Genomic DNA, 17678 nt, shown 5'->3' with positions numbered 1-17678 from the left:
AGATCGATAGCATCACCTTCATATATGAAGGCCAAGCCATCACTTCATTCAGCAAATGCATTTTAAGCATTCATTGTGGGAGGGGTTACATTGAGGCCCATGGAGAGTACAGGGACATTAAGCTACAAGCCCTGCTGTCAAGGATCCTGTAATCTAATAGGAAACATAAGACATTTGTGCATGATTATGACCTAGAAAATGCTCAATGTCATGAAGGCCTTACAGAGAAAGTTCTCTGAGGGTTCATCAGCCTAGTAGATTATTTCAGAGGTAGCAAGGACGTCTACAGGGTGGAGGTGGCATTTATACTGGAACCTCAAGGATGGGCAGGATATAGGTATGTGCTGAAAGGGACTTTTAAGCAGAAGGAATAGCAAAGGTAATGGTAGTTCTTTCCGTAGACTGTCCGAAAGATAGAGTCAGGCCAGCAGAGAACTATTCTGGTATTACCCTCAATAGTCTGTTTTGGATTATAAAGAAGGGGACTTCAGCCCTAGCTGGTTTGGCTCAGTGGATAGAGCATCAGCCTGTGGACTGGAGGGTCCCAGGTATGATTCCAGTCAAGGGCACATGCTCGTGTTGTAGGCTCAATCCCCAGTAGGGGGCGTGCAGAAGCAGCCGATAAATGATATCTCTCATCATTGATGTTTCTATCTCTATCTCCGTCTCCCTTCCTCTCTGAAATCAATAAGAATATATTTTTTAAAAAGAAGAAGAAGAAGAAGGTGACTCCAGCAGGAGAGAATGGTTCTAGCCAGATCATGGAGAGCCAAAAAAATTTGGACTGTATTTAGCTACTAATTGGGAGCCAGTGTATGTTTTTAACAGAAGGGGACAACAGAATTGTATATGAAAAAAATTACCCTGCAGGGATGTGTAGTATGGAAAGGAGCAAGGGAAAGTTGAAGACAGGGATAGCAATGGGAAGAATATCGGGCTATCCCAAGCCAAGGCTGAGTGCTGGCCACACAAGTGGAGATGAAAGGGCAGGCGCCATAAAAGTAGGAAGACAGGACTTGGGTTTGAAAAGGAGAGGGAGGAGTTGTAGAAACCTTGGTGACTGACCAGAGGATGTTTAAGAAGAAGAATATGTGAAAGAAAGAAATTAAGTATGAGCAGGTTTGTCTTGGCCTTTTTAAAAAAAAAAAATTCTATCATCTATGATAAACTATTCTAGTCTAGACTTGGGTTTCTCAACAGCCACGCTTTGACTTCTTGGGCCAGATAATTCCTTGTGAGGCTGCTGTCTTGTGCGTTGTAGGCTGTTTAGCAGCATGCGTAGCCTCTACTCACTCGATGCCCCCACAGTTGTCACAACCAGAAGTGTCTCTGAACATGACCAAATGTCCTGTGGGGAGCAAAATTGCCCCTAAACTGTCGCCTTGTCTTACTATAGAATTCTGAGTTAGCCTTTTGGCTTCTGAAATGATGGATCTGTTTCACTCTTTTTAAGGTTAAGTCTTTTGAGAAGGAAAGGCAAACAGAGAAACGTGTGCTGGAGTCTGATCTTGTGGACCATGTTATGCAGAAGCTGAGGACTAAAGTCAGTGATGAAAGGACTATCAGGTAACTGTAATAAACAAAAGCCCAGAAAATCAGCTGGGACTAAATATATAGAACATAGGCAACTTTACTTTAAAAATCAATTTGATCCTTTTGGGAAATAAAGATAGGTCTGGATAACTTTCAGTGAATCTTTCTATTGTTTCTGAATAACTCAGCGGTTTAATTATATGACCCCCTGTGTAAGACTAGCTGTTTCTTACTTTCAACATTTTTCTCTGGAACATGTCCAAGAATATTTTAGCATTTTGAAAGGCTAAGCTGCCAAACTGTCTGCCATTATCCTACTTGGTCTGTTAATCAGTGAATTTTGATAGTGTTTTGTCTAATATGTTCTGTGAAGAGATGTCATATACTCATGATGGGAATCTAAATTGGTGCAACTGTCTGGATAGGAATGTAATGAAGTAAGTTTTAAAAGCCTTAAGATGGCTGCGACGTCAGAGGAATGGCAGCATAAGGCTGCTTCTTTTCCTCTCCCCCTGACATTTCAACAAGTAAGTCCCTGCTCAACACAGATGCACACCTGAGAGACCTGCACACTGAAACACCTAAAGACGGGCATCCGGGGATAAACAGGGCAGCGAGAAGGCAGGAAAGCGCAGACAGCCCGCATATGCAGCCCTGCAGCTCAGCTGGGAGCGCACAGCCTGGCCTGGAGAGGGGAGAAAGCCAGTGGTCGTAGGCACTTCCTTGGGCCTGGAGGAACAGAGGGATTGGGGGGGCGGAGGGGGGATTGGAGGAGCAGCGAGCAGCCTTTGAGTCACAAGCATGAGCAACGAGAAAGAACAGTGACTGAGTCAGCAGACGCCCAAAGAGAACACGGGGTTCTGCCATGCGGCTCCCCACTGCTGGGCCGGGCGGTGGTGTTTCAAACAAAGAAAGGAAACCACAGAGCCTTGCTGCTGCTTCCACTCCCAAAACTCGCCTCCTGCTGCCCTTGAAATTGACTCCAGGAGCATATTATCTGTAAACCAAGAGCTGTTGCAGTAGGTTCGCTGTTTCCCTCTGTGGCTGAACCCCCGGCAGGGTGCTTGGGGTGGGACCCTGCAGAGGTCAGGGGTCACCATTACTGTGAGGGCATAACAAACCCCACCCCCAAGCAGCATGGAGGTACTGACCTATGGAAGCCAAGGAGGCTCAAATCTGGTAAAAATCTTTCGATTCAGCGCCATCTACCGTAACATAGTAGAAAGACCGCTTCAGAGATAAATGTGAAAACAAAGAACAGCAAATACCATGAAGAACCACAGTAATGACGATGACCAGAAAGAAAAATAAAAAATTCCCAGAAAGCAGGGTGGAACACATGGAATTAGGTGATATAAATGACAGAGACTTCAAGACTACAGTTCTGAAAATACTCAACAAGAGAAAGTTCTGAAAATACTCAACAAGAGAAAGTACTGACAAGCAATTCAGTGCACTCAGAAAACAAATCAATGAACAAAAGGAGTATTTCTCCAAGGAAATTGAAACTTTAAAAAAGAATATATCAGAAATACTGGAAATGAAGCAGGCAATTTAGGGAGATTAAGAGTGAACTGTTGAGCATAGAAAACAGAACCAACCAGTCAGAGTAAAGAACTAGTGATATTGAAGATAGGAATCAGGAAATGATGCAGAAATACCTTAAACAATAAAAGAAATTTTTTAAAAAAATGATGCCGACGGAAGAAGAGAGAGACCTGAGAATAAAGAAAAATGAACGAGCGCTACGAGACTCCCTGGCTCAGTCAGAAGAAGTAATATCAGAATCAGGCATAGTGGAGGAGGAAGAGGGGGAACATGGAATCAAGAGTCGATTAAAACAAATAGTGAATGAGAACTTCTCAAGTCTATGGGAAGAACTAGATCCTTGAGTCCAAGAAGCAAACAGAACACCGAGTTACTCCAATCCAAGCGGCCCTCTCCAAGGCACTCGGTGATAAAGCTGTCAAAAATTAATGACAAAGAAAAAATTCTCAAAGCATCCAGGGAAAAAAAGGAAGTGACCTACAGAGGAAAACCCATTAGAATTTCATCTGACTTCTCAGAAGAAACTCTACAAGCCAGAAGAGAGTGGAGCTAAATATTCAAACATCTGAAAGAGAAATTACCAGCCATGAATAATATATCCAGCAAAATTATCCTTTAGATATGAAGGGAAAATAAAGACATTTCCATACATATAGAAGCTGAGAGATTTTATCACCAAAAAAAACCTCCATTGCAGGAAATACTCAAGGGAGTTATTCTACCTGAAACAAAGAGCATAAGATCACAACACTACGAGTAAGATCCCCCAAAACTTACAGCATAAACAGAGATAACTTGTGACAACAAAAACATACAAGAGGAAGGGGGAAAGGGCTGAACTGGCAAAGGAAGATGAAGATCAGATATATTCAAAATATCCCATATTCATGGATTGGAAGAATCAACATAATTAAAATGACCATATTACCCAAAGCAATATACAAATTTAATGCAATCCCCATCAAAATCCCCGTGCCAATTTTTAAAGAAATAAGAAATCATCAGATTTGTATAAAACCACAAAAGACCCTGAATAGCCAAAGCAAGTAAAGATAGTCTCTTCAATAAATGGTGCTGGGAAAAATGGCAAGCCACATGCAAACGAATAAAACTGGATTACAGTTTGTCCCCATGTGCAAAAATTAATTCAAAATGGATCAAAGACCTAAACATCAGACCTGAAACAATAAGTTACATAGAAAAAAATATAGGTACCAAACTTATGGACCTGGGTCATAGAGAACATTTTATGAACTTGACTCCAAATGTAAGGGAAGTAAAGACAAAAATAAATGAATGGGACTATATCAAACTAAAAAGCTTCTGCACTGCAAAAGAAACTGGCAACAAAACAAATAGGCAGCCAACCAGATGGGAGATGATATTTGCAAATTGTAGCTCCAACAGAGGTTTAATTTAAAAATATATATAAAGAACTCAGCACCAAAAAAACAAACAATCCAATCAAAAAGTGGGCAGAGAACCTGAAAATACACCTCTCTCAAGAAGTCATACAAACAGCCAATGGAAAAGATGTTCAACCTCACTGGAAATTAGGGAAATGCAAATCAAAACTACAGTGAGATACCACCCTGTTAGAGTGGCCATGATCAACGAGACAAGCAATAACAGGTGTTGGAGAGGTTGTGAAAAAAGGGAGCCCTCATTCCCTGCTGGTGGGACTGTAGACTGGTACAACCACTATCGAAAGCAGTCTGGTGATTACTCAAAAAAATTAAGAATAGAGCTACCATATGACCCACCAATTTCACTCCTGGGTATATGCCCGAAAAACTCACAATCATGTATTCGAAAAAATATATGCACCCTTGTGTTCACTACGGCATTATTCATGGTGCACAAGACATGGAAACAACCCAAGTGTCCTGCTTTCAAGGGCATGTACCTGGGTTGCGGGCGCATCCCAGTAGGAGAAGTGCAAGAGGCAGCTGATCGATGTTTCTCTCTCATCGATGTTTCTGACTATCTCTCTCTCCCTTCCTCTCTGTAAAAAAATCAATAAAATATATTTTAAAAAAAAAAAGAACCATATGATTTCACTCATATATGGGATATGAACTGAAACTCATGAACACAAACCGCATGTGGTGGTTGCCAGAGGGAAGGGAGTTGGGGGAGCAGGGGTCCTAATATAAGGTGACTTGGGTGGTTGGCACATGGTGCAATATAGAGATGTTGTAACACAGAAACCCACACCTGAGTGATGGGTGATAGTTCATGTTGTGGGTGACAGTGATGGGTAACAGTTTATGTTGACCAATGTCACCCCAATAAATTTAATTTAAAAATTAAATGCTACTGGCATCTAGTAGAGACCAGGGACGCCACTGAACATTCTACAGTGCACAGGACCTACCACCCACCCCCAACAAAGAATTATGTGGCTCAAAATGTTAATAGTGTCAAGACTGAGAAATCCTGGGTAATATAAAATAAATGTTTTTGTCCTGGCCAGTTTGGCTCAGTGGATAGAGTGTCGGCCTGCAGACTGAAGGGTCCCAGGTTCAATTCTGGTCAAGGGCACATGCCTGTGTTGCAGGCTCAATCCCCAATAGGGGGCTTGCAGGAGGCAGCCGATCAGTCTCTCATCATTGATGTTTTTCTCTCTCCCTCTCCCTTCCTCTCTGAAATCAATAAAAATATATAAAAAATAAAAATAAATGTTTTGCTCTCTTCTCCCTCCCTGGCTTTGCCCCCTCCCATCTGCACCTAGCTTCCATAAATTCATCAACAGGCTTTTTCCGAGGGAATATGTTTTTGAAGTCACCAGGTATTAAGGGCTGCAGATCCAAATCAAAGACAGAGATTTAGAAGAGAAAATAAAAAGTCAACTAATTAATAGTGAGTACATAAATACTATTAAGACACTTAATCGGCCAGATGGGATTTAGTTTTAGCAGGAAAGGTTTAAAATCTTTCCTCCCAAATGATTATTTCCCAAGATAGAATGCTATTGTCTCTCAAAGGTTAGAAAGTCTTTGAAAGAACATCCATTCACAGCTTTTGAAAGAATCTCCTTATTTACTAAATGTTCTGTGGATGACAGCCAAGGTTGCTGCCATAATGAAGGAGGGGCCTGCCTGTGCTAATGTTTCCTTGTATTGTGAGGGGAACGGAAAGAACACCCATTACATTTCATTGAAATTAAGTTCTTATATTGAGCCAGGATTTCAAACAGCTGAATAGATCAGAATGTTGTCTTTAGGCATTTGTTAATTTGAAATGACAGCCTTTATAATTTTTACCTGCTCTTGACTAAAAGCATAATTAAGTGCAAATTAGTTGTTTTTGTTTTTCCTTCACTAATAACCAATACTTATGAAATATTTTTATATTGAATTAAAAAAATGATTCACTCTAAGTATAGCTCACTGTAAGTAATCTGTGTTGCCTTTGGCTTATTGACTGTTTTCTTTCTTTTTTTTTTTTGGTTGTTTTTAGAGAAGCTTCTGATAATCTCGCAGTACAAAATCTGAAGGGGTCATTTTCTAATGCTTCAGGTATAATTACTAATTACAATCTAAACATAATGCTTTTATGTGTGTGCGTGTTTTCTGTAAGCACTATGTGGCTAACTCCTTGTTGCATCAAATATATATATTTTTAAGTAACATATATATAATTAATTGTACCAAATAGAATTTATCCCTATGCTTTGAAACTCACATCTTAGAAAATAACAAGATAATTACTGGTGATTACTGGGCATTTGGTGACTTCTGATCCTGGTATTCTTTGTCTTAGTATCTTATTTTTACAAGTGGTTTAATCTTTCTTCAACCTAGTTTATAGTATAGATTTATTAAATGTGGATACTTTTCCTGGAAATTTTCCCCATACACAGGATTAAAGAACAGTATTTTGAAATCCCTCAGAGAAAGATGATATATATATATATTTTTTTTTTCATGAAAGCCAAGCAGGAACAGTGGTGATAGTTATGCCTTTAGTTTTATCACATCTATCTTACTGAAAAATAAGTGTCCTAATTAAGTCCACAAGAAGACATATTTGGCTTTTAACAGAATTGGATCTTTTTGGTTCATTTCTGTTAGCATTGACTCTCTGTCACCATCAGATTTCAAATACTTTGAGAGATTTAAGGACTGTTAGTCTCAGAGATAATGTTTTGTTTTTTTCATGGGTACATGAGGTTTGGGTGACTCATATCGCCTCCCTTTGTTTTTGCACTCCCACGCCCACCTGAGAGAAGGCTGTTGGTTTTGACGGAAGCATCCAGACTGCTGGGTGTTGAGGTTCTGGGTTCTCCCTGGGCAATTGCGGGCAGTTGCAGAGACAGAAAACAAGGCCCAGACATCTTCTAGCCCCATTGAGTCACCCCAGAGGGATTCTATTAATATTCTCCGTCCTCTCGGTGTTAGAGAACATAGGACCAGAGAAGGCCTGATTCTGAAGCTCTCTCTGTTTCAGGTCTGTTTGAAATCCATGGAGCAGCCGTTGTCCCCATTGTGACTGTGATAGCCCCGGAGAAGCTGTCAGCCAGTACTAAGCGGCGATATGAGACTCAGGTGCGTTAGTGTCCAAGGCTGTCTAAGGTAGCTACAAAGGAAGGAAACAGGAAAGGAGAATAAGAGAGTGTTCTGGAAATATTTTCCTTCCCACTTCCCTAACTTGTTGGCTTCTGAAAGTTGCATTAACACAATCATCTCTCTGGCATCAAGATTTTGCCACATCCGTCCTCCAAAGAGGCGTCAGTGTGGACTGTGGGCCCCTAGAAGCAGCTGTCAGAATTATTGGATCTAGACAAAAGCTTTCTCATCTGGCTCTAATGGCAGATGGAGTTTGTGGAGGGTTTCTTGTTGTTGTTCTTGTTTTAAATATATATATATTTTTTTTTTAACATATTTTATTGAGTTTTTACAGAGAGGAAATGAGAGAGATAGAGAGTTAGAAACATCGATGAGAGAGAAACATCGACCAGCTGCCTCCTGCACACCCCCTACTGGGGATGTGCCCGCAACCAAGGTACATGCCCTTGACCGGAATCGAACCTGGGACCTTTCAGTCCGCAGGCCGCCGCTCTATCCACTGAGCCAAACCGGTTTCGGCTAAATATATTTTTATTTCAGAGAGGAAAGGAGATAGATAGAAACATCAATGATGAGAGATAATCATTGATTGGCTGCCTAAATGGAGTTTGTTTTTGCTTTAAATAACAAAGCAGAAGAGATCTATCCCAAGACTTGAGGCAAAAATATCTTTACATATATTTTGGTATCTATTATCTGCCTGATTCTGTGCTAAGTGCCATGTAAAATAAAAGACATAGGACATGGCCCCACTCCTCAAAGAGTTTGTAACCTTAGAAGCATATGCATTTTATGCTTGGAGAACAATACATGTGAATAAGTAACAGAATACTGAATTAAATATCTATAATAATAAAAGCATAATATGCTAATTAGACCGGACGTCTTTCCAGACAAAGTCGGGGCTGCAGCCTGTGATCAAGGCAGCCGCCATGGCTACGAGGGAGGAATCCAGGCAGCCGCCACGGCTGCAAAGGCCCACTCCTGCACGAATGTTGTGCATCGGGCCTCTAGTATTTAATATGTGTTAGAATGTATTACAGACACATGGGAGAGACAGAGGTCCGTGTTTGCTTCAGAGATGGTCCCTGAGGGATTGTAAGGGGCAGGGAGAACAGGTTAGGGCAGCCATGGGCAAACCCGTTTGAAATGAATAAAACTATTGAAAAAAATGACCGTACCCTTTTATGTAATGATGTTTACTTTGAATTTATATTAGTTCACACAAACACTCCATCCATGCTTTTGTTCTGGCCCTCCGGTCCAGTTTAAGAACCCATTGTGGCCCTCGAGTCAAAAAGTTTGCCCACCCCTGGATTAGGGTTTTCCAATTGGGAGGGACAGAAGGAAAGGCGGCATGGACAGTGCTAATGAGCACGGTCAGGACGCCGGCCTCACTTGGGAAGAAGTGAGTGTTGGAAAGCAGTCATTTTTTAGAAATGTAATTAGATTGAAATACAGAAGATCAGGTTACCTCATTTTTGTAAGCTCTCCTGGCTATTTCTCAGGATGTTGGGTGGAAACTAATTTTTCACATCTTTCTACCGTATTTCAGTTTCATGTTCTCGTTACTACCACCTTCCCCTTTTTCCAAATTTAGCTTAATACTGAAATCTCCCTGCTTCCACATGAGTTTCACCACACTGAGCTTTTTACTAGGTGTCATCTCAAAATTCTAAAGAAATAAGCAACTTAGGTGGGTTTATTAAACAAATTATAGATAGGCTATAAAATCTCATTTCCCAAAATCATAATGGGATACACATACATCTTTCTGAGGTGGATTAAGTGCAAATTCTAGGCCTAGGTTTGTCACCTGTGATTGTTTCCTGGAATAGGACATAGAATGGCAAGAAAGATGGCTTGGTTTGACAGGTTCTGAATTCTGACATGTTTTCTTTTAGGTACAAACCCGACTTCAGACCTCCCTTGCCAACTTACATCAGAAAAGCAGTGAAATTGAAATTTTGGCTGTAAGTTCCTTTCTTTAACCTTTTGAGGATGGCGTCTGTCCACACTGTCGAAGTAGTTTCCTCAGAGGTCAGGGGTTTTTTGCTCGGTGTCAGCAGTATTGGGGTACAAGCCTGTTATCACTGATGTGAATCTCGTGTAATCTAAACAACTGGGGAGAACAATTGAAGGTTTTGTGTTTGTTTCTCCTACTTCCTTCCTCTGAAGTGAAAATGGAAATCATTTTCTAAATGTTTCAGGCCTTTGCCTCACTGAGGGAGGTAGCAGTGTCAAACCTCTGGAGTGAGTGCAGTGTGTGGACTAGGAGTATCAGTTCACCGGGGCTGAGGCTTGCCGTGCGTGGTTCATTCAGTCTGCTCTATAGCACAGTAGCATCCCGGACTCTGCCAGTCACTTCATGTTGCTCCATCCACAGTGGCACCCTCACCACACGTCAGTATGTGCTGCCAGGGGTCTCTGACAGATGATGTACATTTTTGTGTATTGACAGGTGGATCTACCCAAAGAAACAATCTTACAGTGTTTATCATTAGAGGTAAGCAAAACGAACTCTTCTGCATTGTGGTTTTTAAAATCCCAAAGCTTTGCCAAAAACAAAAACAAAACCACTGAAAATGGTATTTTCTTAATGATATTAGGTATTTTTTGTCAGTTCCAGGAATTTGGAAACGTGTTCCTTTATGTGACATATATATTACTAAATCAGATTTTAAAAGAATCATACTTTTCTGGTGACTTTCTTTTAAATTTCAGAGATTATTTAACAAATAACTAGTGCTTTTATTGAGTGTCAGGCTCTGGCAGACCTTGTCCTAAGCATTTTACAAATCTTAAACTCATTGAATCATAACAAACCCAAGAGAGAGGTACTATTGTTACCACCATTTTATAGGGAACAGAAGTAGAGAGGTTAAATATCTTACTCAAGGTCACCCAACTAGTAAGTAGTAGAGCCAGTATTTGAACCTAGGTAAAGTAGTGGAGTCAATGTTCTTAACCATTGCTAGTATACATGTCATACCTTCATTCCAACTAGGGAAGCTCATTTATAGAACTAGAAGTATATGGAAGATCCTTTTGTAAAAATTTAATTTAGGTACTTTTTTATGTGTCTCCCCCACACACACACAAGTACGTACCCTAATTATCAAATAACCAAATAACTTGTTAAATTTTGAATAGTTAAACCTTTGCTATTAACAATGCTTAACTATAATCATAGCTATAGGTGATTTTTGCAACATCATATCAAAGAATACTTTGTCTAGCCCAGGGGTGGGCAAACTTTTTGACTCGAGGGACACAATGGGTTCTTAAACTGGACCGGAGGGCCGGAACAAAAGCATGGATGGAGTGTTTGTGTGAACTAATATAAATTCAAAGTAAACATCATTACATAAAAGGGTACGGTCTTTTTTTTTTTTTTTTTAGTTTTATTCATTTCAAACGGGCCGTAGTTTGCCCATGGCTGGTCTAGTCCTAACCGGTTTGGCTCAGTAGATAGAGCGTCGGCCTGTGGACTCAAGGGTCCCAGGTTCGATTCCGGCCAAGGGCATGTTGCGGGCACATACCCAGTAGGGATGGTGCAGGAGGCAACTGATCCATATTTCTAACTCTCTCTTTCTTCCTCTCTGTAAAAAATCAATAAAATATATTTTAAAAAAAAAATAAAGAAAGAATACTTTGTCTATCCAGATTAAATCAGATGAAAAATGAACTTTGCCCCAAAACTAATGCTTCCTACTGTATTTCCTGTTGTTGTATTCTAAGTAAGCATATACCACTACACTTGCAGTGTATTATCCATTCAGATGGATGCACATCAGAGGTGGTATGTCCATATTACAAAAAATAGACAGTAGGCAGAAATAACTGGTCTAAAGTCAGATCAGCACACACGGTGCTGCTGTATTGTTAACCAGATCTAATAAGGTGATCTGCTGTAAAGAAGACTGATGCTTCAAGGAGGAACCCCAGCAGTTTGCCCAGCAGTTCTAGTATCGCTCTATAATTTCTTCAGTATAACTAAAGGGGGGAATGGCATTGGACTTTCATTAGTGACCCAGAAAATTGCCACTTAATAAACCCTAGTACCTGTTGTTAAGTCTCACTTATTTTTTCTAGTGGGATGCTGATGAACAGGCATTTAACACAACTGTGAAGCAGCTGCTGTCACGCCTGCCAAAGCAAAGATACCTGAAAGTAGTCTGTGATGAAATTTATAACATCAAAGTAGGAAAAAAGTAAGTTATCACTTAGGCACCGCAGATTTCAAAATGGGTTAAAACTTGAGGAGGGGTTTTTAAGTGACATAGTTTATTGTCTAGACGTTTGATGGCTGATAAGCTGTTATGTTAGAACTGCAACTCAGGACTGAACCACAGTCATGATCTTGTCAACCACAAAACCGAGGTCTCAGAAGTAACTATCCCAATTATAAATTTTAATCACCCAGGTAACTCCTAGAACTATCTGTATATATAAAAGCCTAAACAACCTTTACAACAAAATGACCAGAATGACTGGTTGACGGGTCACTATGATGCGCACTGACCACCAGGGGGCAGATGCTCAACGCAGGAGCTGCTCCCTGGTGGTCAGTGCACTCCCACAGCAGGAACACTGTTCAGCCAGAAACCGGGCTCACAGCTGGTGAGCGCAGCTGCAGCAGTGGTAGCATCTCCTGCTCCACGGCGGCAATACCGAGGAGTAGCAGTAGCAGCAGCAGCAGTAATGGTGGCAATTGGCGCAGCAGGGCCTAGCTGAGCTGCGCCCGACCCCGGCTGGGGCTTCTCTCCAGCCGCCTGCTGCTTCAACACTGCTACATCCCCCAAGGGGTCCCAGATTTCGAGAGGGTGCAGGCCAGGCTGAGGGACCCCACCCATGCACAAATCTGTGCACAGGGCCTCTAGTGTTTAAATCATAGAAAAACAGCTGTGACTACTTCACTTTATGTCCTCATGTCAGAAGCCAGCTGTTCACATTCTCTTCCGCTTAAAAGGCAATGACAAAGCCTGTGAAGCGAATGGTGGTCTCCTTGTGTAGGACCTTATACTGCAGACCCTTACCAGTCACAGCTTTTGTACAACTTGTGCAATGTTTTAGTGCCTAGCCTTCCATCTTGTTTTTAATTAAACAAAACTCCTACAGTTAGGTGCTCTAAAAATAAATTTTTACTAACCATGTTCTCTATCCATTATACTGATCCTACTTTTTCCCTTCTTTTGCAGGGTGTCCGTGCTATTCCTGTATAGCTACAGAGATGACTACTACAGAATCTTATTTTAATCCTAGAGAACAGTCATTACACTGTTCAGACAGGAACTGTAAAATGTTGTACATTCATTGTAATTTTAAATTAACTTTACATTCTAAGAAGCTGTCACTCAAAATGGAGCTTTATAAGTTTTTCATTTGTAATATATATATATATATAAATTTATCTTTTGCAATATAATAAATGTTTTCATATATTTCCTTTTTAATTGCAAATCTATTGACATGAAAGGTTTTGTGGAGCTAGAAGAGAGGAAAACAGCCTTGTTCTTCCCTTAGCTTTAGTGACTAACTCATGAAAATGTCCAAACTGAAGGGCATAAAGAAGTCAAATATCATCAACTTGTAATCTTTAGTCTTAATTTTGTAATATGCTTATCCTAAGGTGATTAAGCAAACTAATTTGACTATGAGAATTCATTCAAATTTGCTAAAGGAACTATGATAAAATTATATAGCCTGGCCATGGCTGGTGTTGCATAATGGTTAGCATCCACCTATGCACCAAAGGATCTTGGGTTTCATACCCAGTCAAGAACATATGCCCAGGTTGTGAGCTCCATCCCTGGTAGGGGGCATGCAGGAGGCAGTCAATCCATGTTGCACTCTCTTCGATGGTTCTCTCCCTTTCCCTTCCTCTCTCTGAAAAATCAAATTTTTATAAAGCATTTTTATTATAAAGTGTAAGGATACAAGGGCGGGGAGAAAAAATTGACACATATGTAATACTCTTTGTAATACTTTAAGCAATAATAAAAAAAATTAATTAATTAAAAAAAATTTATATAGCCAGTTGGGAAGAATACCCATGAGCTAACACAACTTTTAATAAAATTTTCAGGTTTCAATACCAATAACCTAGAAAATAGGGCTAAAGGCTATTCATAATCACATCATCCCAGAATCAGTACTTACTGCCAGGAACTATTAATATGGGGAGAGAAACAGAATAAATAAGAGATAGTCAGTGCTGATAAATAGACAGGTTTAATGATGCATTGTTCTTCGCACAGATGCCTGCAGATTCTATAACTAAAATCCAGGAATACACAAGTAGGCAACATAGACCAATTAGCCAGATGTAAAAATAAACTGCTTCTTATAACTACCCTGTAAACATTACAGCTCTTCTTCCCATCCAAAACGAACATAATCTCACGTGAAAACAGTTAATGTAGAGGAACCAGAAACCTAGTTTTGTGGCCAAAAGTAAAAACCGAAGGAAAAATAGCAATTTGGTGGTTAGTTGGTGAAAGCAGGGAGTCTGGAGCCCTTCACTGTGCTGCTTTGCTCTTCTTACTCTTGCTCTTTTTGTCCCTCTTCTTCAGCCCATCCATGTTTGCTCTCAGTAGGTTTGAATAAGCCTGAAAGACACGGAGCACAACCTTACCGGGAAGAGTTACAAATTGGTGGGGCAGCTGCCCTGTTTCCATAATGGCTTTAGTGTGGCCAAGTCAGAAAGTCTACCTGATAAAGCAAATAATACCATGCGACACTTGTACCTGAAGGAAAGTGGTGTAAGAGGAAAACACTCACACTGTAGCAGCTTCTGCAATGCTCATCCACTGTGAGTTGCACTTTTTTTAAGCAAAAACAGATAAATATAGGCAACTTCTTGTTCAACTTTACTACAGGCAGAGCATATCTGAAGCCTAAGATGGCAAAATCTAGCTTATAAAAACTTAAAAGGAAGACAGTATCAATGTTGAAAGTAAAATTCATAGCCTGGCAGCTCTTGATCATAAACTACTGGTAACACATCATAGGAGAGCGGAGAACCTAGATATCAATGCTCACCCAGTGTTCAATGTTATGCTGACTTGCCCTGAGAAAGGGACATAGATAACAGCAGAAACTCACCATCTGAAACTTATTCACTTCTTTGGAGCTCACCTGGAAAAGAGGAGGGGAAAATGGTCACCCCTAGGATCCATACAGTAATCCCCTGCCTCACCCTAGATAAGAACTCAAAAGCCTCATGAAGACAGCATCCTAATTGCTAAAATATTCCTTCTCAATCAATCTCAGAGGTCATGATACACTAAAGGCTATTTTCCTAATTCACTCTCCTCTGCCTGGGAAGCAGCAAAGTTTGGGCTTTTTTCCACATGAGACTTGTGCCAAGATGGGAAAGAGGCAGAATTATGTTCCTAAAGAAGCTGTGCTTCTCACCTCTATTGAAATCTCTTACACACATGGCATCGACTTTTCTCCCTGGGTGCTGAGATGTCAAAGGACTAAGTACTACTCTTTTCTGCAGGATACATTTAAACTACTCCCCATCTTATTTTAAATCTACCTTCCTTTAATTCAGGCCTATTTAAGCAAAATGCAAGCTACCACAAGAAATCCTACCTCTAAAAATTCTTTGGGTTTTCTTATTTCGTGATCCCAATTTTATTTTTTAAAACCCCATAGCTTTACTGTAAATGTCCTCGAGATAGCTGGTAATGGGAGGTACCAACTAATGATGATCTTCAGGCTCACAAATATCCTGTACTGATGTGACTGGAAAGGGAGGCCAGTCTGGTTCTGCCCCAGCAGAATAAAGTACAGGCATATCTCAAACATTGCGAGTATGGTTCCAGACCACCACAGCAAAGCGATTATCACAACAAAGCAAGTCACAGCCTTTTTGCTGGTGGAGGGCCTTGCCTAAAACTGTAATAAACGCGACAACTGGCAGCATAAAGCAATGTGTAATAAAAGCGGTGTGTCTGTATTCATTCAGAACCCAGGGAGTCCCTTGGTACTTGAGAGAGTATAAATTTAGTCCACAGCGCTACTGTCCCCTTTCAAGCCATATTCAACCTCCACCTTGAAAGGGAACACTAGTGCTCTGGACTAAATTTATACTCTCTCAAGTACCAGGTCTGCATATAGCTACATGCTTACTATGTGAACAAAGAAAAGGAATAATTAGCTTAAAGCATCATCTGGTGAGAAGAAGTTGGTCATGGAAAGCCCAGCACAGTAAGCTAAGGGCATAAGTAATCATATATTCACTGCTCCTTACAATGCTACTATGAGTAAGGACCAATATGCTAATTTTATTTCTACAAAACTTTCAGCAGAACAAGTGTTTGACTCCACCTTCATTTTAATTTTGCTCTTGAGTTTTCTATTACAAAGGTAATAAAAGAAAGCCCTGATCGCACCCTGGCCAGGTGGCTCAGTTGGTTGGAGTGTCATCTTATACACCAAAAGGTTATGGGTTTGATTCCCAGTCAAGGCACGCACCTAGATTGCAGGTTTGATCCCCAGTCGGGGCACGAATGGGAAGTAACTGATCGATGTTTCTGTTTCCCTCTCTCAAATCAATCAAAACATATCGTCGGGTGAGGACTTTTATTTTTTTTTAAATATATTTTATTGATTTTTTACAGAGAGGAAGGGAGAGAGATAGAGAGCTAGAAACATCGATGAGAGAAACATCGACCAGCTGCCTCCTGCACATCTCCCACTGGAGCTGTGCCCGCAACCCAGGTACATGCCCCTGACCGGAATCGAACCCGGGACCCTTCAGTCCGCAGGCTGACGCTCTATCCACCGAGCCAAACCGGTTCCGGCGGGTGAGGACTTTTAAAGAGAAAAAAAAATGCAGATCCCAAAACAGCTGGGGAGCTACACAATAACTACCCTTCATTTACAACAAAAACAAGCCCTGGACGGGGTAGCTCGGTTGGGCAATGTCTAGTGCGCAGGCTCATCCCGAGTAGGGGTTGTGCTAGAGGCAGACTTTCGATGTTGCGTTCTCCCTCCAATGTTTCTCTCTTCTCCCTTCCTCTGTAAAAATCAATAAACTATTCTTTAAAAAATAAAATAGCCCCAGCCGGTTTGGCTCAGTGGATACAGCGTCGGCCTGCGGAGTGAAGGGTCCTGGGTTCGATTCCGGTCAAGGGCACATGCCCGGGTTGCGGTCCCATCCCCAGAAGGGGGCGTATAGGAGGCAGACGATCAATGAGTCTCTCATCAGTGATGTTTCTCTCTCTCTCCCCCTCTCCCTTCCTCTCTGAAATCAATGAAAAATAAATGTTTCCTTTGAAAGTAAAATAAACAAAAATAAAACCTGGTTCAGATATGCCACCTGCTCAGTTAAGTTTAAGTCTTTAAACTCCAAAACTGCAGTGTTGGGCACCCGACTCACCACTGTGCTAATCTTCTTTTTCCCATCAGTTGCTCTTAACAGACACTTGTTGTCTGAGGGCTCGAAGCCCTCCACCGAGCCCTTCCTCGGAATGGGTTTAGTTCGGCCATCGTCTGCAAGGAAAACGCACCTGGTGACCACAGCCACAGGGTTAGGAGGCCGGCAGAGAGCTAACAGGCGGGGGAGGAACAGCGAGGGCCCCTCCTCCACCCGCACTGCTCCAGCTCTGCTGACCACCGGATCCGCCACCAGCTCAGGTTTGGCCCAAACCTGGACAACGACTTGCTATCTCCACTCTCCGCGGCGGGGTTGGGGACCCCGACAAGGAGAAGCCATGGCGGCGGGCCTCGCTGTAACCGGGACCGGCTTAAGCTGCTAAGCGCTGCGGGCGTGCCCTCCACAGCCCCTGACAGTCGTCGGTCCCTCGGCCCTGAAGGTGCCCAGTACGCGGAGGAGGGGAGGAAGGGAAGGGTCTCTATTCATTTTTATTTGGAAAAAGCATTTTAAAGTATTGATGTGACGCACAGTACATGTTTTTAATAAGGGTGATATTGTCATCTTTATCATTAAAGCATGCTTAAAGTATTAACTCATGTCTTTTGTTTGGTTCACAAGGAGCGAGAGGATTTACT

The 17678-nt window shown here is 41.4% G+C and overlaps 2 protein-coding genes across 2 annotated transcripts in view; one reads left to right on the top strand and one right to left on the bottom strand.

Annotated features, from left to right (window-relative positions):
* The window catches only part of EIF2AK4 (eukaryotic translation initiation factor 2 alpha kinase 4), a 112558-nt gene extending 99058 nt beyond the window's left edge, over positions 1-13500 (top strand). Inside the window, exons 34-40 of the mRNA XM_006778168.2 lie at positions 1454-1566; positions 6544-6602; positions 7534-7631; positions 9557-9625; positions 10114-10158; positions 11748-11866; positions 12854-13500. Of these exons, the coding sequence (XP_006778231.1) occupies positions 1454-1566; positions 6544-6602; positions 7534-7631; positions 9557-9625; positions 10114-10158; positions 11748-11866; positions 12854-12911 (561 nt within the window). The 3' untranslated portion in view covers positions 12912-13500. The remainder of the gene's footprint in view (positions 1-1453; positions 1567-6543; positions 6603-7533; positions 7632-9556; positions 9626-10113; positions 10159-11747; positions 11867-12853) is intronic.
* A 367-nt stretch (positions 13501-13867) lies between these two features.
* SRP14 (signal recognition particle 14kDa) overlaps positions 13868-17678 on the bottom strand; it is a 3974-nt gene continuing 163 nt past the window's right edge. The window contains exons 2-4 of the mRNA XM_015557619.1: positions 17047-17163; positions 14760-14792; positions 13868-14263 (exon numbers count right to left, since the gene is read on the bottom strand). Coding sequence (XP_015413105.1) covers positions 14174-14263; positions 14760-14792; positions 17047-17163 — 240 coding nt within the window. The 3' untranslated portion in view covers positions 13868-14173. The remainder of the gene's footprint in view (positions 14264-14759; positions 14793-17046; positions 17164-17678) is intronic.

This window comes from Myotis davidii, unplaced genomic scaffold, assembly GCF_000327345.1.
Source record: "Myotis davidii unplaced genomic scaffold, ASM32734v1 scaffold46, whole genome shotgun sequence".
NCBI lineage: Eukaryota > Metazoa > Chordata > Mammalia > Chiroptera > Vespertilionidae > Myotis > Myotis davidii.
This window is presented reverse-complemented; position numbering and strand designations above follow the sequence as displayed.